Source organism: Orycteropus afer, unplaced genomic scaffold (assembly GCF_000298275.1).
Source record: "Orycteropus afer afer isolate SDZICR_OR568_19922 unplaced genomic scaffold, OryAfe1.0 scaffold00013, whole genome shotgun sequence".
Classification (NCBI taxonomy): Eukaryota; Metazoa; Chordata; class Mammalia; order Tubulidentata; family Orycteropodidae; genus Orycteropus; species Orycteropus afer.
The window spans coordinates 10,264,220-10,285,275 of record NW_006921600.1 but is presented as its reverse complement, the minus strand read 5'-3'; the positions used below and the strand labels follow the sequence as shown (position 1 = coordinate 10,285,275).

The window sequence follows — 21,056 nt, the reverse complement described above, 5'->3', positions numbered from 1 at the left end:
ACTCTAAGCACCTGAGAGAGAGTGGGCACCTCCCAGAACATTGTTTTGTGCCACTCCCAACAGAAATCCTCCAGGTGGACACCTTCAGCAATCAAGAGCTCCTCAGTTGCTCATAGAAAATCCCACCTTGGAGTTTACAAAGACTTATGGGTAGAAAAGCCACACTAAATAATTTACTACACCACAATAGTCAATAAAACACAATTAAACATCTTTCTGGTATTCTTTGCTTTGAGCCAAGATTCATCTGACATCAGCAATGATATCCCTCATTCCATGTCCTCTTCTGATTCCAGCTTGCATTTCTGGAAGTTCTCTGTCAATATACTGCTGTAACTATTTTTTAATTATCTTCAGTAAGATTTTACTTGTGTGTGGTATTAATGATATTGTTTGATAATTTCCACATTCTGTAGGATTACCTTTCTTTGGAATGGGTACAAATATAGATCTTTTCTAGTCAGTTGGCCAGATAGCTGTCTTTTAAATCCCCTGGCATAGCTGAGTGAGTGCCTTTAGTGCAGCACCCATTTGTTGAAACATCTCAGTGGGTATCCCATCAACTCCTGGAGCCTTGTTTTTCACTACTTTCCTCAGTGCAGCTTTGACTTCTTCCTTCAATATTGGTTCTTGATCATATGCCACTTCCTGAAATGGATGAACTTCCACAAATTCTTTTTGGTACAGTGACTTTGTATATTCCTTCCATCTTCTTTTGATGTTTCCTGCATCATTCAATATATTGCTCATAGAATCTTTCAATATTGCAACTTGAGGCTTAAATTTCCTCTTCAGTTCTTTCAGCTTGAGAAATGCCAAGTGTGTTCTTTCCTTTTGGCTTTCCAACTCTATGTCTTTGCACATTTCTTTATAATAATTTACTTTGCCTTCCTGAGCTGCTCTTTGAAATCTGTCTAGTGCTGCTATAACAGAAATACACCAAGTGGATGGCTTTAACAAACAGAAATGTATTCTCTCACAGTTGAGATGGCTAGAAGTCTGAATTCAGAGCACTAGCTCTAGGGGAAGGCTTTTTTTCTCTGTGTCTCCAGGTTCTAGGAGGTTTCCATCTTAGGGATCCAGGTCCAAAGGACATGCTCTGCTCCCACTCTTCTTTCTTGATGGTAGTAGATCCCATTCTCTTTGGTTACTTCTCTCTTCTTTTATCTCTTGTAAGATAAAAGGTGATGCAGGCCCCAGATAAACTTCTTATACATTAGATCATAACTGTGACTGGAATAAGATTGTTGCATCCCATCCTAATCCTTTTAAATTAGATCAGAGCTCACATCAGATCACATCATGGGAGATGATTACATCATTACATAACTGCCACATTATATCATTAAAAAAAAAAAAAAACAAACTCACTGCCATGGAGTCGACTCCTACTCATAGCGATCGCCACTGGGTTTCCAAGGCAGTAAATCTTTACAGAAGTAGATTGCCCCATCTTCCTTCCACAGAGTGGCTGGTGAGTTTGAACCACCAGCCTTCTGGTTAGCAGTCAGATGCTTTAGGCACTACACCACCAGAGGTCCTTTACATTACATCATAGAGGTGAGGATTTACAACAAATAAGAATAATTACATAATACTGAGAATTATGGTCCAGCCAAGTTGACACATATTTGGGGGTGGTGGTGGATATAATTCAATTATGACAGGGGCCAAAGGGTGGAATGTTATAGATTGATTTGTGTTCCCTCCAAAATATGTGTGGTAAATCCTAACCTCTATGCCCGTGGTTATAATTCCATTTAGGAGTAGGTTTTCTTTGTTATGTTATTGAGACAGGATTGGTGTAAGGTGTTTTTGAGTCAATTTCTTTTGAGATATAAGAGTTTAAATAAGAAAGCCAGAGAAGCAGAGTTAGGGGAAGAGAGGTGCCAAACCACATGAAGACTGCTCAGCAGCAAAAACTCAGACATGACAAGGACTTTCCTCCAGACCCCACAGAGAGACAAAGACTTCCTCTAGAGACAGGACCCTGAATTCAGACTTCTAGCCTCCTAACTGTAAGACAATAAATTTCTGTTTGTTAAGGCCATCTACTTTTGTTATTTCTGTTATAGCACTACTACATAGATAAGAAAACATGTATTAATGAGTCCCTGGGTGGTGTCAATGGTTTCTACACTTGGCTGGTAATCAAAAGGTTGGAGTTTTGAGTCCACAGAGAGGCACCATGGAAGAAAGGCCTGGAGATTACTTCTGAAAAATCAGCCATTGAAAATCCTCTGGAACACAGTTGTACTTTGATACACATGGGATTGCCATGAGTCACAATTGACTTGATGGCAACTGGTTACTGGTTAACATGTATTAAGCTTACAGCAGGCACTTTCACATAGACTACTTCCCTAAATCCTCACAACCTCCCTCTACGGTATTATTATACCTAGTTTGTGAGGAAAGAAGGCTCAAAGACATTGCGTAACTTACCCAACTTTGCACTATCAACACATGGTAGTATTACAAATATATGATTCACGAGGGTAGGATTTTATCTTATTTATCATTGTGACCACAATAGCTGGCATGTGAATAGTGGGATAGTATTTGACATCAGCTCTTCTTGTCCAAACATTTCCATGACACTTCTCTGCTATTTCTGCTGTTATGTCAACACATGGGAGCGAGCATGCTCTCAGAGGTTGAGTATCTACTATCATGTATTCCTGTTCAAGTCATAAGTAGGCCCTATCCCACTGTGTGTATATATGGCTTCATCACTTGAATTAACTAACTGAACTTTCAAAACCCATACTCTGATTCATTTGAATGTCATGTAACAAAAACAACAACAAAAAACACATACAGGTAAATGAATAACAATGCTGCTAATCTATGCCACTAGGTCAATTCTCAAATGCAAAGAAATTCTTAGCAAAGGGACTGTGCCCCAGTCTCTTTGCTGGAACTATGCAGTTTACTTGAGGTATCTTCTTACCACCTCTTTGGAAAAATAGCCAAATATCATAGCTGTCTTCATATTCCTTGTCACCCATCCTCTTCACCCCTTCCTGGGGAACAGGACTAAGCACACAATTGGAATATTAGAGATTAAAATAACAATAAAAACTTTGCCACCGAATTGTTTGGGATTTCTGGGACTTTCTCCCTGCAGGCGGGAAGATGAACCAATAATTGTTCCTAGGATTTTTATTCAGTGAAAGCAGAATCCAGGTCCTATTTTAACAGAGTAATTGTGTTGTTTAGACTTGGCCTGTGCAGCAACACTGGGAAGTGATTCCCAGGAAGGTGACACCTGCCAGACATTCTTCGATGCTCACCGGCGGGTCTCATCCATCACTTGAGCTTTGGAGCTCAGTTTTCTCCTGAGGGATTTTTAGGCCAATTCTCATTCTCTGCATACAAGTCTTCACACTGAAACCCTTGTCTCCTGGCCTTGAAACTTTAGGGAAGTATGGAGAAAGGGACAGATTGGAGAGATAAATGAAAAAAGAAGGGAGGAAGAATGTTTCAATAAGAAAACAGACTACTCTCTGAGGCCTGTTTTCCTTTTCATCAGGAAATGAAAATCGAGGCAATTAATTAGTGGGGGGATAATTTTCTTTCAGTTTTCTGATTTTTTTTTCCCAGATGTGTTTGTTCCACATGAATTATTCAGATAAATCCTGAACTGGCCTATGTCCTTCGTCTATATGGACCTAAGTTATTATTCTCATTATCGAATTTATAAAGTTGTAGGCATGGATTCCATTTGTCCTGGGCAGTAGTACACAGCTAGGTCCTGAATCCAGGTCTCCTCACCCAAGTCCTAGCCTGGAAGCTGCACTCCAGTTGCTGCTGGTGCTGGCCTCTCAATACGCCCTCCTGTGGAGAAGAAGTTCCATCTCAATTAAAGGCAATTGATAGGATTAAGCATCCAGAAACTGAGTCTGTCTTTGCATTGCTATGACAGCTGCTTTACCCTCTCAAAGCTGGCATGCTAGTCTGGAGTTCAAACAGAATGGCTATTATGGCCATGTTCCTACTGTCCAGAAGAGGAAGTCAGAGAATTACAGAACCTTAGAGCCAGAACTGGAGCTCTGGTAGCGTAGTGCCTAAGGCACTTGACTGCTAACCAGAAGGCTGGCGGTTCAAACCCACCAGCCACTCCTTGGAAGGAAGGTTGGGCAATCTACTTCCGTAGTGATACTGCTTCGGCAACCCAAGGAGGGGTCGCTATGAGTCGGGTCCAACTCGATGGCTCATAACAACAACAGAGCCAGAACAGACCTTGAAGAGCAAGGAATTTGCTTTTCAGAAAGAGAAGTTAAGGCTCAGAGCAGGGAAATGGCTTGCCCAGTGTTACACAGCTCAGCTGAGTGATGAACTTGGACTCAGAGCTGTGGAGCCCTCAGATCAGTAGCCTGGTCCTCCCCCCACCTTCCCCTTAAGGAAAATGTGTTCCAGGGGTGAGTGTGGTACCGCCACCCACTTCATCACAGCTTTGAAGCATCTCTCCATCCCATCTTTTAACTCGGTAGCTCTGACAGTATTGTAAGTGCCTGCCTGACTTTCAGGATTTTAGTATCACAGATTAGTTTGGCTTTAGAGATTTTATTAACCATGAGTACTGTCAGAGAATCTACGGCATTTGTTAATTTGGGGGGATTTGTAATGCGGAATTATTTTTAAAGATTTGATTTTGTGCATGCATATAAAAACATCCCCTCCGGTGGCGTAGTGTGCTTAAGGCGTTTCACTGCTAACCGAAAGGCTGGCTGTGCAAACCCACCAGCCACTCCTCAGAAAGAAGACTGGGCATTCTACTTCCGTAGAGATACCGCCTCGGAAACCAAAGGAGGGGTCGCTATGAGTCGAAACCGACTCAATGGCAGTGAGTTTGGCTTAGGGTTTTTGTTTCTCTGAACCAGCCATCATGCCTCAGAGAATGCTGTTTTAACGCCAAACCCTCGTGTGCCTCCTGGTCACTTTTTGGCTGGCTTTTCTTCCTCTCTGCTTTGCACTGTTGCAAGCCCTCGCAGTGCTATGACCCCGGGGGAACTCAGTCTGAAATCCTGTGGCAAAACGCCCCAGGTCCTAGCGGCTCCCAGGACACCACAGCGATCGGATTTCGCGTGGCCGCCCAGCTGCCCTAACTCCTTTCCCCTCCCACCCGGGAACCTCCGAAGCCAATCAGAGCATGGCGAAGCTCCTGGTTGTAGAGTCCGGATATCTGGGACCCGCCCCTCTTTGTTGCAGTGGCCAATGGACGCATTCAGAACATCAGCGGCTGCCCCGGTGACTCGGTTATATGTCACAGAATAACATTCGAGGATGGAAAATGGAATGAGGGGACGGCCACAGCAGGAGCAGGAACAGCAACAGCAGCAGGGGCTGCAGCAGCAGCAGAAGCAGCAACCACCGCCGAATACGCCGCCGGGACAGGCTCTGCAGCAATGAAGCCTACGGGCGGGAGGTAGCGTCTGGGGAGCTGCGGCGTGTCCTCCTGCACTCCGCCTGCAGCTAGTCCCTCCGGGTGCCTGGGGCTGGAACTCCCGGACATGGGGCGGGCGGAGGCATTTCCACTGCAGACCGGGGTAAGGGCCCCCTCCTTGCCCACCGTCCGGCAGGGATTCCGGAGGCAACACCTCCGCCTTTGCAAGTAGAGGCTGCTGCTGCGCCCTCGCGCCAGTCCCGGGCTCTCACGTGCCGGCACGTTCTTGGCGCTGCTCCGGGTCCAGCCACATCTGGGAACCAAGGAGCCTTGAGAGGACCTCCTGTTCATTCACACTACACGAGTTGCCTTTATTCTCCCTACACAGTCCACTCGACACCCCCACGCTCCTTTTATTTATTTATTTTTTTCCCGGTGTTTAGGTGTGTGTGAAGCTTTGTGGCAATTTCCAAGCTAGCTTTCTAAGGTAATTTCTTAAAAGTAATTTAAGCTTTCTAAGCTGGGAGGTCGATTCAATGCCTTGGGGGGCGGGGGAATCTGTCAGCGTGCAGAGGGGAGCGGTAGGGGGGTGACGCGGAGACACCCCGCGGCCCCCCACTGCTATCGGACACAGCCTCGATTCCTCTAGGTTTCCACTTAGCTGGGTGTCTGCTATGTCTCCACTGATTTCAGGCCCGGCCGGTGAACCGCGAGCCCAGCAGCCTCCGCGGCCCCTTCCAGTGTCCTGCGGCAGCAAGAGGCATGGAGAACACCGCCCCCGCGGGGCTCTGATCCCCGCACCGCGCCCGCGCGCACAAGCCCCCTCCCCCTGCTGTCTCCTCTGCCGCGCACCCTGCGCCCCGCCCTCCCCGCCCCAGCCCCACCATGACCGGCTCTGCAGCCGACACTCACCACTGCCCCCACCCCAAAGGCGCCAAAGGCACCCGGTCCCGGAGCAGCCACGCGCGGCCAGTGAGCCTTGCCACAAGCGGGGGCTCGGAAGAGGAGGACAAAGACGGCGGGGTGCTGTTTCATGTTAACAAGAGCGGCTTCCCCATCGACAGCCACACCTGGGAGCGCATGTGGATGCACGTGGCCAAAGTGCACCCCAAGGGGGGAGAAATGGTGGGTGCCATCAGGAACGCTGCCTTCTTGGCAAAGGTCAGTGGCTTTGAGGGGGCGGGGCGGCGGGCAGTGGTGGGACCATTTCAGCTTGCTCATAACAAATAGAAGCAATTTCCATTTTCCTGGTGCTGCTACAACCGCCAGCTACTCCCCCCCCACACACACACACCCACCTTCCTGCTTAATTGAGATGTATTTTTCTTGGAAGCCTTAGGAATGGGGTAGGAAAACACCGGGGGGCTTGTTGTACTGGTACTGTGGTGTTGATTGTGCCTAGGTTGGTTTTTGTGTTTTTTTGTTTGAGCCTAGAGCCAAATTCTTATTTACTCAGCCCTACCTACCTCTTCTGCAAAAGCTGTTTGTAGCCCCACTTAACACCACTGATGCCAAGAATGCAAAAGACCCCCAGGGATCCATACCCTGCTTTTTGTCTTTGGAGTTTCTTAGTCCTCCCTTCTGCCCCCACTTGCAAATGATTTATCTAACTGTGAATGAATTTGAAATTACCCAGTTAGACTTCTCAGTGTGAATCATTTCCAGACTTTGTGCTCTTTTTTTTTTAATGACGGTGACTTTCACCTCTGAAATTTGCAAAAATGGTGAACTGTCTCTTCCCAGCTTATCAGGGCTTAAAGAGAGAGAGTTTTGGCTATGGTTTGAAAGGGGCTTTCCAGTACACATGATGAATTATTCTCACTGGATAGAAGCTAAAGGAGTGGCACTTATTTCCTTGGGCAGAAGCCAATGAGCTATGTCACATAGCCAGGATATCACCAGTAATGGTGCAGATCTTGGGAGGAAAGAGGTGTGCTGATGGGAATAGCTGGCTTGTGTGAAACATTTGAATGCACTCTGGAGAGAAATGCTGCAGAGCCTGGGAGTGACAGCACGGTGAAAGGTTTCCCCTGGACCAGCGGATACTGGGATGGCTAAGAACATTCCTACGCAGGTCTAGGAATGCCAGACCTGAGACCTGGAAGGCCTTCTGGCCGTCTGGTCAGTTCTCCCGCTGAGCATGGGAGCCTACAGGCAAGAAAGCTGAGCATGCCATTGGAGAAGAGGTGGAACCATTAAACTTCCCATTGCAGTCAGTTTATCACTCTGCTGGCTGGTCGAGGAGATTTTCATTATGCTCAGCTAGACTCTTGCCCGCTGAGTTCTTGATCATTAGGAAGACAATTGGTCCCGGCTTGCAATTCTGACTTCGTAATCTTTCTGTCCTTAAATGAGAAGCACTTGCCCACCCCACCCCATTCCTGTGCTGCCTCTCTGACTCAGCACCCCAGCACCCTCAGCACTGACCTTGACTCTTAATTGTGGCTTCGACTTTCTCCCTACTTTCTGTGTGGGGCATTCCTTTGCTTGCTATGTGAGAAACAGAATTTTAGAGGGGGATAGCCTCCCACCTTTAGCAAACTTCCTTCCTCTGTTTGATCACATCTTGGGAATGGGGCCAAGTGCCTCACAGGGCAGTCCATCCCAGGGCTGGACAGATTTGGTTGTTTTGAAGCTCTTTTAGATTTAATAGAAATCTTCCTTCTTTCCCCCATCTTCCCAATCCCGTCTCCTCACTGAGTCTTGTGCTACCCTTTGGATCTAGAACACTCTGGCTTCCTTGGCTACTCACAGTTCTCTTGAATGTTCTGAGACAGTGCTTTTATGGCAGAAGGGACTTGGAATAAAAATCAAGAGGATGAAGTCTAACTCTGTGACCTACGTCACACTTGAAATCTTTGGCCTCAGTTTGTTTATGTATAAAATGAGAGTAGACTAGAATGTATGTATAGTTCTTCCTCACTTTCAAATCCCATGGTTTGGTGACCCTTGATGTCTTCAGGTCTCTAATGCTGGCTGTATGCCACTAGAGGTTGGTGAGAGATGAGCCCTCAGCACATCTTTCTATGGTTTTCTTTGTTTATAGGCAACTCTTTTTTCCTTTTTTTAAGTGTGTAATTTCCAGACCTCTTTACTCTCATGTGATCTTTCCAGGACAGTTGCTAGTTTGTAACAAGTTCTATAAAGCAAGCACTACAAAACACAATGTTCTAAATATGTGAGGGTTTCTAACACAGATTTCTACTTCCTGTGACCTGTACCTGATACTTCGGTTATTGTTGCTGAATGCAGTGGTCCTAAAAAAGATTGTTAACTTTTTTAATATAGCCACATCATATTGTACGTCTATAATGTGCTGCAGGTCACTTAAAGCATCTGGATCCTTTTTGTATGAGAATTACTGCCAAGCCAGGACTCCCTCTGCCTGAACTTGGGCAGTGGCATTTTGAACATAAATAAAGAACTTAAGCATTTCTCTCTTACACATTGTGTCTTAATGGTTGGTTCTCCAACCCCAACCCCACCATGGCATCCCCTGCCCCCAGACCCTGAGCTCTGGTTTCCAGGGATAACTCTGATTCATGGGCTGGCTATTCCTGCACTCAGCTTGGTAGGTTTCTTTCCTCTGGAGCCAAGTCCTTTCCTCCTCTAACCAAATGAGTGTCTTACTGAGGAATTTGTACAGAAGAGTAGGGACAGGGAACTGGAAAGGGTTAGAGAGCTCTAGGGAGATTAACCTTTTTTGGCCATTGAATGTGACCTAAGAAGCAAAAGGGAGGTGGACTGGGAAAGCTTCAAGGGCCTAAGAGGACCACTGAATGACACTTCCTTTGACTGCAGGAAATTCTGCCAGCAGCCATGGTGCACCCTGAATTGAGCATACCTTCTGTGGCGATCTTCCTTCTACATTTGTGAGTGCAGGTCCCTCACCTGGGGGCTACTGGGTCCAGCATTAGCACTTAGCTAGGGCAACAATGGTGCCTTTCAGGGATAGTTTAAGAAACAGCAGGAGTTAGTGGAGGATAATAGAGAATGGGAAGAGGGGGCAGAGAGAGTGGCTGGGGGGGACCGGAGGGGGGATAGTGCCCTCCCCCAAGACATGTGCTTGGAAACAGCTCCTCCTATTTCTAGGATGTCTGGAGCCTTCCTCTCCTAAAAAAATCCCACTGCCATCCAGTTGAGTTGATTGCAACCCATAGCGACCCTTTAGGACAGAGCAGAACGGCAAGAATGGAGTGGAAGAGGCTTTCTAAGGCTGTAAATCCTTACAGCACTATTTTACAGAAGTAGACTGCCTCATTTTTCTCCCATGGAGCAGCTGGTGGGTTCCAAGCGCTGACCTTTAGGTTAGCAGTCAAACGCTTTAACCACTGCGCCACATAGAGGCAGAAAACTGGAATGGACTCAGCAAGACACATCAATTGATTTCTTGTAGCTCCCATAGTTTTATGCCTTATTCTCACACTGATTTCAAATTGGGAAATAATTCCCAGTTAGAAGACTGAGATTTTGCCGAGTGAAAAAGTGTGTGCCCACAAGTTGTGGAGTGAGATTTTGTTCCAGTCAGGAGTGTACTCCTGCCCCCTGCTGGCTCAAATGAGCAACTCACTCCCTCCTCGTCCCTGGATTGGCAACCAACCATCTGTCCATCTTGCTCAGCCTCAGGTTGCAACTTTAGGACCTCTGTGCTAGGTCACCATGAACAAATTCCTGGATGCCTGTGATGGGAGGGGTGGAGGCCTCAGCCTCTGTCTGGTTGCTGTGCTGAGCCTCCCTCCACCCAGCAGGTTGCCATAGAGGATTATTCTTCTGCCTGGTGCCTTCATAACATATTTTTCAGAGCAGAGATGGACCAAAGGCTTTGTTTTCTCCTTGTTCTTTCATGTGAAAGATTCCTGGGGCCTTCAAGGCTCTCACCACACTCTCTGGCTGCTTTCCTGCTTTCCTCCCTCTCTGTCACATAATGATGCCAGTCACACACCTATGTCCATCTGTGCCACTTCTTGCATTTCTCTGAGTGGTCAGTCGTGTTTGGCAAGAATGGAGTGGAAGAGAACCTGGCTAAAAAAGTCTTGCCTGTGGGATCCGACTCGATGGCAGTGAGTTTGGAGTTTTTGGTTGGTGGATTGCTTCATTATTTTTCTTGAACATTCATCTTCCTTCCTACACCGCTCCCTCCTCCTGCCCCCTATGCCTCCGAGGGCTCCTACCTCCAGACCATGGGCACCAGGCCTATGTGGATAGGTTGGTTTTGATCAGTTCTCTCTAGATTCTGCCTTTTCAGCTGGGCTGGCGGCAGGAGGCTGGAGGTGGGAACCTTGAGGGAACTTGGAGTTTCAGGTTGTAATTGATGAAATGGGGCAGGAAAATGGCAATAGGAAGGATTCTCTTGAGTCTTGTGGGGGAGGGCAAAAAGGGTATCCCTAGGGCTTTGCATAAAAAGATTGGGCCAATTTGTGTTCCCAACTGCAGTCTGAAAGATCCTCACCAGCTTTGGGTACCCCCATTTCGGAATATCTTTGCTAATTGGACAGGTAAAAAATGACATTTATAGTAGCTTTCATTTGCATTTCCTAAATTACTAGTGAACCTGAGCATTTTTTCCTAAATTTTTATTCACCACTGCATTTCCTCTTTTGTGAATTGTTTTTCATGGTCATTTTCTCTCATGGTTGAGGTCTGAAGAGTTTCCTTTTAACTTCGTGTGAGCTTTTCTCCAGTTAAGGATATCAACTCACTGTCATCACATTTCCCCATAGGGAAGTGAATCTTTTCACCCTCTTTCACTAGGGCGAGAAGACCTCTTTAAGACATGAGGCTCCTGAGTTGAGTATCTGGAGAGTCAGACCACTGCTGATTGTTTTCCAGTTCCAGAAAAGTGTAAACCATTCAGGCTTCCCCATCCAGATCCTGGAGAATGTGTTGCTGGTGAATAACAGACAACTCACTTTAAAAAGCACTGTCTGCCAAATTCCAAGTTGACTACTTTACGAACATTAGGTCCTGTAATCCTTAACACCAGCTTAGAAGTCATGGAGCTTAACTAGGGTCCACAGTTAGTAGGTGGCAGAGTAGGGGTTTGAACCTAGTTGTTTCTATCTTCAGTTTATACACCAAGGAGCCTACCTGGTCTATAGCTCATTTTCCTGTGTGTGCATTGGCAGCCAGAGGCTCTGGTTAGAAACTGATGCTGAGTGTGAGCCCTAGCCAGCTATCCCAGACCTCAGGGTGAGTAGTAGCTGGGTGACATCATCCCTTCAGCAATCTGGGCTCTATCCCCCACCACAGCTCCACTCCTCAGCTGGGGTTTGGGGAATGCATACATCAGTAGTCCCAGTGGGAAGGGAATGTGGCCACAGTTTCTGTGCTCTGCTCACAGCTGGGGCTGAGGTAACCATGCAGCTGTTCTTAAAAGCCCTTGGGCGCCACAAGGCTGCTATTCTGAGGACCAGCTGCCACCTGACTCCCACCCCCACCACTCAGCTCTTGTGGGCCCTTTTGGGTTTGGGGGAAGTTGAAATAATTGGTGGTCGGACCCCACCAAATCACTCTAGCTACCCCCTAGGGATCTTTTAGGCAACTGGTAATTCTTGGCGGATATTTTTCCACACTTACCAAGCTTTTCTATTAAATAGGTGCAAACAGCACATTTCTGCGCAGAAGTATGCTCATGTCTTAGTAAACTATAGTTTCTCTTCTCTCCACCACTTTGTCTGTGCCCTCCCCTTTTTATAACTGGCACAGGGCTTGGAACACAGGAAAAGCTAGAGAATGTTTGCAGCTTCCCTTCTCTTCTCACTTCTCTCTGAAATTTCTAGCATACTCTCACACAGAATTCCAGGTGTGGGTAGATCAGAAGACATTGCTGCAAACGAACAAGGACAGACTTGACACTTCATAGTGTGTATGCAGGTGGAAACACAACAGTACACTTCGATATTTTGTATGTGAGGGTATGGGGGAAGGTCACGTGAACAAATTGGAACAAAACCATCTTACTTCCCAAAATGATGCTCCAAGTTGGGAATATAATTTATGTGAGGTGATATGTTGTAAACAAAGTGTAGCTTGCAGAACATTCCTGCATTCATGTTCACACACACCCTCTGTCTGTCTGTCTCTCTCTCTCTCTCTTTCTCTCTCTCTCTCTCTCTCTCTCTCACACACACACACACACACACACCTTGGCTTTGAAGTAGGAAGTGTGACTAGTTTCCTTTGGGTTGAAGGGGCAGTTGCTGTGGAGTAGGAAATTTCAAAGCTATGAGAGACGAATGGCATAGAAAAAGAATGCCAAGGAGCCTTTTAAGTAAATGCAGCAAAATGAAAAGAGCTGTTGCCCATGACTGATTCCAGGGGTGGCATACCCTCCTGTGTCACTGCGAACTTGAGCCTGGCAAGCCAGGAGAGAGCCACGGAAAGGGGACAGCCTCAGGCAACTTCTGGCTCTGATACCCAGTCAGGCCCCTGGGTCCCACCCCAGGGCTGTTCCTTAGTCTGCTCACCAGCAGCTTTTCCTTCCATCAACTAAGCTCTAAATCCCGAGGGTCTCCCTCTCCCTGTTTTCGCTGAGGATGGAACTAATCTGTCCAGCAGCCCCTTCAGCTCCTCCTAAGCAGCTTAAGCCTGAAGGAGCCTCCTTCCTCCTTTGCCCAGCAGCTGTACTTGCTAATGTCCCAGGCCCACAAGAGCTGAGCTGCTTCTTCACCAACAACTTCTATCCCCACCAGAGAAGCAGAGTTGGAGGAGAAACATCTAGCAGAAATAAAGCAGAAAACGTGCCTGGGTGGCACCCCTTGCTTCCCAGGAGTGACTTGGTTTGAAGTCCCTTGCTCTATTGGCCTCCTTTGCAAGATTGCTTAGGGATAAGTAGTTGTCTAAGTAAATTCCTGAGAAGAGGCAGTGATCTCTCCTTTTCCAGTCTTTGCTTGCCTTTGGTCCTCTCTCTTCCCAGCAGGGATCAGAGCTTCAATTGTAGACACTGGGGGTAAGGAGCTCTGGTGCACAGTAGTTAAGCACTCGACTGTTAGCCAAAAGGTTGATGGTTTGAACTCACCAGCAGCTCCATGGGAGAAAGATGTGGCAGTCTGCTCCCATGAAAATTACAGCCTTGGAAACCCTATGGGGCAATTCTACTCTGTCCTATGGGGTAGCTATGAGGTGAGCGTTAACCAAAGAGCACTGCCATGAGAGGTAAAAGGGTAGGATGGTTCACATGAGTCAGAGGAGCTGTGCTCATCTGGCAGGGGTCAAGGCCAAAGAAGAATCTTCTTAATCCCACTTGGGGCAGGTCTCAGGTGAAGGGATGCAATGGGTATCAGAGGGAAGGAAGAGTGTTAAAAAGAAATGGAGCCAGTAGTGCCATGTTGCCTTTCTCCAGGGCACTATTCATCTCAGGAATGTGCCCTGGAGTGCCCCATATATAATGAGTCACCATCACTCAGGGTTCTGAAATAGGTCCTCTTGGATCTACCTTTGGCTTCCAAGACGGCCAGGCTTGGTGGGGACACTATAGAACATGGTCTTGGACTTCAAAGATAGATTCCCAAAGGGAAAATAGGCTCTGCTCACGTTCCCAACACTTGGAAGGCCACAAAGAACCCATAAATCCCAAAGCAGAGTGTGTATAGAAGGAATTCATACAGGGGGATTTTCAGTGAGAGCCTGTGGAAGAACCCCTGCTTAAACAGGTGACTGTGTGTCATGGTGGCATCTGCTCCCAGCTCTCAGGAGATTTCAGCCTTTTGTCTGCCCCCAGAGCTAGGCACATAAGCACCTCATTAAAATACCCCTCCTTCTTTTTCTCTGCAGCCTTCAATACCCCAGGTTCCAAACTACAGGCTGTCGATGACGATCCCAGACTGGCTCCAGGCGATCCAGAATTACATGAAGACACTACAGTATCCTTCCAACCAGCATCTGAGCAGACCCAGGCAGGGGATCAGGGTGGTGATCTCCAGCCTGGAAGCATGTCTGTCTCCAGCTGGTCAGCAAATGCTCCCCAAGGTTGGTAAAGCCAGATTTGGAGGGACTTCCCTGTGAGAGAATCTGTTGTTGGGTGCTGTCAAGTCAGTTCCAACTCAGAGCAACCCTGTGTATTAACAGAATAAAACTGCCTCATAGAATTCTCTGGGCTCTAATCTCCTTCCATGGAGAAGGATATCATGTGTGGTTAAGTGGAGGGTTAACAAAAAAGGGGAAGACCCTCAACAAAATGGATTGACACAGTGGCTACAACAATGGCTCAGGTATAGCAAGGATCATGGAGTGGGCACAGGACCAGGCAGTGTTTCATTCTGTTGTATGTAGGTCGCTATGAGTTGGAGACGGCTCGACGGCACCTAACAACAACAATCTCTTCAGGAGCAGATCACCTGGTCTTTCCCCCATGGAGCTGCTGGGCGAGTTCACACCACCAACCTTTTGGTTAGCAGCCAAACATTTAATCATTAGGCCACAAGGCTCCAAGAGAGACTAGAAAGAGTGGTAACAGAGGGTGTAATTGCAGTTGTCTGACCCTTCTCCCTTCAAGTAGGGCTAGGACAAGGATGCTAAGGGGGCTGTGAGTCAGTGGTGGTGACCTCTAACCTGACCCAGTTCCAGCCCCTCTGCCTTCTCATTGTTCCTTCCTTTCCCTACCTTTTTCTTTTTCCTCCCTATTTTTTCATCTTCTCCTTTCTCTCTCCCTCCTTTCTCTCTGCCATCTGTTTTCTTCTTCCTCTTTCTCTCTTATGTCTTTCTTTCTCCCTCTTCCCTCCTATTCTCTTCCATCTCTCACTTTTTTTTTTTTAACTTTCTTCTCCAGCCATCTCAGATCTGTAAATAGGTCCTCTTGGGTCTACCTTTGGCTTCCAAGATGACAGAAGCTGATGGCCTCGCTCACTTCTGCATGAATGGATGGGGTTCTGTCTCCCCACTTGAATTTGAAGAAGAGCTGAGGAGCTAGGCTGGTTTCAAAGCAGCCAAGCTTTTGATCCCATTCATCTCTGTTGTCCGCGTATTGTTTACAGTCAGGATTAGATTCAGTTCTGACACCATCCCCAGAAACACTGAGAACACTACTGTAGAAACAGATGGTCCACTTGCCAGTTGTGATATTTTGTCAGGAATAGGACTCAGCTGGAGAACTCGGCCAACAGAGGTGTGTGAGAGGGACAGTCATTTGTCCCAAGCAAGTCAGTGAGCCCTGCAAAGCTACCAGGATCATACTCCCTGCTGAAGGCAACTGCCTTACCCCAAGCCCCCAGTGCATTGTCCAGGAGGTCGTCCTCTGCCGGGCTCTCTCCTTCCTCCATAAAGACACAAAACTTAGCCTATCCTCCGAGCCTCCAGGCACATTGGCTTGATCTCTGTTTGTTCAAAGCCAGCTGTGAGGCAAAAAGGATTTCAGGGGCCACAAGCCCTGAAATAGATCCTTCCTCTTTATGTCATAGGTAAGAATCTTTCCTGTGGATTTTGGAATCTTCCCTGAAGGGGTCAAATACCAGTGTCTCTTCCATAAGGCTGCATATTACCAGGCAGGAATAATGCCAATTGCTGCTTGTTCTGGTAGAGAGATTACTTGATTAGCTTCTCAGTTTTCATTTCTTGGATCATAAAACTTCCTTATACAGTATCTTCCTATTCCAGTGAAATCCTGAAAAGATCTTCTAGGGAAAAGGGAGCACCAGCCCACAGGGATGAGGCAGACAACCTTTGTCCTGGGAGGGATAGGTGGTGCTGGTACTTATCCCCAAATTGTAACCCCACCTGAAGAGTTCCATCTGGTCCAGAAGCACATATTCCTGCCAGAGTAAACATAGATCTCCATGGCTGACCCTTCCCGATTGTGACTAGCTCCTCACTGAATATTTCAGAAGGCAACAAAAATGACAATGGCTCCCCACTTCAATCTAGATCATGGTCTTTACAAGGACTATCTGGCCGGAGATTGAAGAGAATGAGTCTGACCAGGAATGCATTTGTAAGTGTGTCTTTTAGTTATCTAGTGTTGCTATAATAGAAATAACACAAATGGGTGGATTTAACAAACAGTTTATTTTCTCAAAGTTTTAGGAGGCTAGAAGTCTGAATTCAGGATGCTGGCTTTAGAGGAAGACTTTCTTTCTGTTGGCTCCGGAGAAAGGTCCTTGTCTCTTTGAGCTTCTCCTTCTGTGTGATCTTCATGTGGCTTGTCATCTCTCTTCTCCCATCTCTGCTTCTAGCTTGCTTGTTTAGTTTCTTTTGTAGCTCTAAAGAGATTGACTCAAAATATACCCTACATTAATCCTGGCTTATTAACATAACAATAATAACTCTTTTCCAGATGGGATTATAACCACAGGCATAGAAGTTAGGATTTATGACACAGTTTTGGGAGACACAGTTCAATCCAAAACATTCTGCCCATTGGCCCCCCCAAAATTCATGTTCTTGCCACATGTAAAACACATTCACTCCATGACATTGTCCCAAAAGTCTTGAATCAACTCTAAGTCCAAAATCTCGTTTTCTGAATCATCTAAATTAAATATGGGTGAGACTTTAGGTGTATTCCATCCTGGGACAAAATTCCTCCTCATCTGTGAACCTGTGAAATCTAGACTACGCTTTATCTGTTTCCAAATTAGAATGGTAGAACAGGTACAAGGTAGACATTTCCATTACAAATGGGAGAAATGGGAGGAAAAGAAGGGATAACAAGCACCAAGCAAGTCCAAAACCCAACAGAACATATTACATTAAGTCTCAAGCCTTGAAAATAATTGTCTGTTCTTTGGGACCATGTAAGCAATGGCATTACTCTCAGACTGGGGGTGGGTCATGCTCTCTGGATTCTAGATGGAGGATCCTTGACCCTGGGTTTCAGCCCCACTTTCCAAGCCCACTGAAATGGCAGTTCTGGGTGTCCCTATTCTCCATCTGAGTGGTAACTCTTTCTCCTTTGTGCTGGCAGACCCCATTCTTCTGCTCCTCAGGCATGGCAGCCCCATCCCCTCAGGTTTGCGTGGCAGCCCCTTCCACCAGAACACCTTAACAGTAGCCCCACACTGATCAGAAGAGATCTAACTCTTTGACATTTAGGAACCTATGGCCCTACCCTTTGAGATCCAGGAGATGTTGGCCCCACCCTTGGAAAGTCCTGAGAAAGCCCTGCTTTCAATGCTCCTTCCAACAGTTCTGCTCATTTCTGAGCTGCTCCAGGGATGGTCCATTTCTTTTCTTGGAGGAAACAGATGTATCTCCTTTGACCTGTTCCCTGCTATAGAATTCCAAGAGGCAGTTTTCTTTCATTTCATTGTGTCTCAGTCCCTTCGGTCTAAGCTGATGGGTGTTCTGTCTTTAACAAAAGATTGTAGAGCCACATTTTTGCTGAAAATTCTAGGACATGTGTCCTTACTTTGCACAACAGAATTTTCCAAATCTTTAAGTTCTGTTTTTGTTTTACACAGTACATTTTTAAGTCCATCTCTTTCATCTTGCGTTTTACTATAAGCAGCGAGAAACCACACAGCCCCTTTAAGATCTTGCTTAGAAATCTCATAAGCCAGATGTCCAAGTTCATCACTTAACCTTCCATCAAACATTTGAACATAATTCAGACAAGTTCTTTGTCACTGCATAAAAAGAATCACCCTTTCTCAATTGTCCAATCACATGGTCATTATTTTCTTTTAAAGCCTCCCCAGAAGCATGTTTAACGTCCACATTTGTAGCAACATTCTGTTGCTTGTGCCCTATGTATTCTCTAAGATGATAGAGACTTTCTCTATATCTCTTTTCACCTCCTGTGAGCTCTCACCAGAATTGCCTTTGACATCTTTGATTTTGCCAACAGTATCTTCAAGACAATCTAGGGTTTCATTATTAGGCATCTTACAACTCTTTCAGGCTCCACCTATTACCCAATTCCAAAACTGCTTCCATATTTTAGGTATCTATTAGAGCAGCACCCCACACTTCCTGTACCAAATTCTGTCTTAGTTATTTAGTGTTGCTATAATAGAACTAGAAATCAGTGGCTTTAAAAACAGAAGTTTATTTTCTCAGTTTAGGAGACTAGAAGAACTCAGGGTGCTGCCTCTAAGGGAAGACTTTTTCTCTGTCACCTTTGGAGGAAGGCCCTGTCTCTTGAGCTTTTGCTTCTGAGTGATCTACATGTGGCTTGGCATCTCTGTTCCCCCATCTCTGCTCCTAGCTTGCTTGTTTAATCTCTTTTATATTTCAGAATAGATTGTCTCAAAATACAGCCTGTACTAATCCTGCTTAATTAACATAACAAGAATAACTCATTCCCAAATGGGATTATAAGCACAAGCATAGAAGTTAGAATTTATAAAATATATTGTGGCACACAATTCAGTTCATAACAAGGGGCAAATTTGCATGTGCTTTACATAACATTTAAGGAGCTCTGGTGGCATAGTGCCTAAGGCATTTGACTGCTAACCAGAAGGTTGGCAGTTCAATTCTGCCAGACACTCTGTAGAAGGAACACTGGGAAATCTACATCTGTAAAGATTTACTACCTCAGAAACCCAAATGGGGTTGCTATGAGTTGGAATCGACTTGATGGCAGTGAGTTTGGTTAAGGCATTTGACTGCTAACCAGAAGGCTGGCAGTTCAAACCCACCAGCCACTCCTCAGAAGGAAGGTTGGGCAATCTACTACCATAGGCATACTGCCTCAGAAACCCAAGGAGGGGTTGCTATGAGTCGAATTGACTCAACAGCAGTGAGTGGTTTGGTTTGGTTTATGTAACATTTGCTTGTACTGCCATAGATCCTACAGCACATTCTCACCACAGGTCTCATGAGTTTTCTGAAGGGTCTGCTTTTTTATTTTCTCTTCTCTGATTTATTATGATGATCATTTATCTATATCATTGACTGCAGAAAGGGCAGAAGAAAAGAAAGCACTTGGTGGCTGCTGGGATTGTGCTTCTCTCACCTGGCCACTGGAGCCACCATACCCAGAGGGCAGAGCATGGACTCTGTCCTGCCTTGTGACCAGACTCTTTTCTCATTCCTATGGGCTTTCCACTGCTTTGTCCTGGACATAGTGTCAGGGTACAGGGACTCCTTGGGCCCAGCCCTAACAAAGATGTGCTCAGCTGTCTCGGGGGATATAAAAGGACAAAATTTGCCTTTTCCTCTGACAACCTCAGGTCTGTGTCTGGGAGAAAGGCTGATTTTACATGAGGTTCAGGAAAGAGATGTGCCATATTAGCTGGGATGGATAGAGAGAAGTCTTCTGAGGGTGAATTTGGGCTCAGTGAATATCTTACTGTGAAGTGAATGTGTAGAGGAATCTTGCTTCCATAAAGATTATAGCCTGAAAAACCCTGTGGGGCAGTTCTGTCTTATAAGGCTGCTATGAGTTGAAATCAGCTTGATGGCAATAGGTTTTGTTTTTTCCTCTGGTTAATGTGCTTGGTTACTAATGGAAATGAAATATTGCAGGTTTGAGTCCACTTAGAGGTGCCTCAGAAGAAAGGCCTAGTGATCTACTTCTGAAATATCAGCCACTGAAAACCCAGTGGAGCATAATTGCCCTCTGACACAAATGGTGCCACCATCAGTCAAAGTTGACTCAATTAAAATTGTATTTTTCCTTCCCCCCTCACTTTCAGGGGCTAAATGTTAACTGTAAAGAACTGTCAGAGGATGGTCAATTAATTTTAAAATCATTTTATATATTATAGGTTTGTCTCACTTTATACACTAGATGTATATAAGTGTACCTTGTTTTATTGTGGAAGCTCTGCTAGCATAGTGACTAGGGCACTTGACTGCTATCCAGGAGGCTGGTGGTTCAAATCCACTAGCCACTCCTTGGAGGGAAGGTTGGGCAGTCTACTTCCGTAGTGATACTGCCTCAGCAACCCAAAGAGGGGTGGCTATGAGTCGGGTCTGACTCGACAGCACATAACAACAGTGTTTTTATTGTGCTCTGCAGATACTACATTTTTTACAAATTGAAGTTTTGTGGCAACCCTGCATCAAACACATCTGTTGGCATCATTTTTCCAATAGCACATGCTCACTTTATATCTCTGTCACATTTTGGTAATTCTCACCTACAGTATAGTGTATATATAATTTTAATATGTACTGGGAAACCAAAAACTTCCCGTGACTAGCTTTATTGCGATATTCACTTTATTGCAGTGGTCTGGAACCAAACCCGCAGCATCTATGAGGTATTCCTATATATAGTAGGGAAAGTTGGGTGTAACAATGAAGTTTTGTCAATTGAATTCTACTTTATATGTACCAGGAACTTCCCTGCTTGAGAGAAATCTTTGGTAAAGTTAGAAGAAAAAAAAAAAGAAAAGAAAAATCACAAGGATATTTAGTACTTCGTTTTTCTATTTTACGTCTAGGACCTGGTATATTGACGTTTTTAAAAGCTGGGAAAACCTGTGTTGTTATTGGTTACTTTTATCACCCTGGTCAGTAACTCCCACACCAGTGAGCTTATTAAAATGACCTCCTGGCCCTCCACCTTGGAATGTCTAATCTAGTAGGCTGAAGTGAGGAGGCTGAATGGCATCCAGCGTTCAGAACTATGGCCTGAAATCCATCTCTGAGAGTGGATCTCAGAATCTGCTAGGTGTTTCCTGTGCATGCCCACATCTGAGTGGCCAGGGCAGAAATTCCAGCCCTCCTCCAAAACCAAAACCAAAACCAAATTCACTGCCACAGAGTTGATTCCAACTCATAG

The 21,056-nt window shown here is 45.8% G+C and overlaps 1 protein-coding gene across 1 annotated transcript in view; it reads left to right on the top strand.

Moving 5' to 3' along the window:
- Positions 1-6,274: 6,274 nt before the first annotated feature.
- VASH2 (vasohibin 2) overlaps positions 6,275-21,056 on the top strand; it is a 52,165-nt gene continuing 37,383 nt past the window's right edge. The window contains exons 1-2 of the mRNA XM_007952675.2: positions 6,275-6,550; positions 14,162-14,250. Of these exons, the coding sequence (XP_007950866.1) occupies positions 6,275-6,550; positions 14,162-14,250 (365 nt within the window). The remainder of the gene's footprint in view (positions 6,551-14,161; positions 14,251-21,056) is intronic.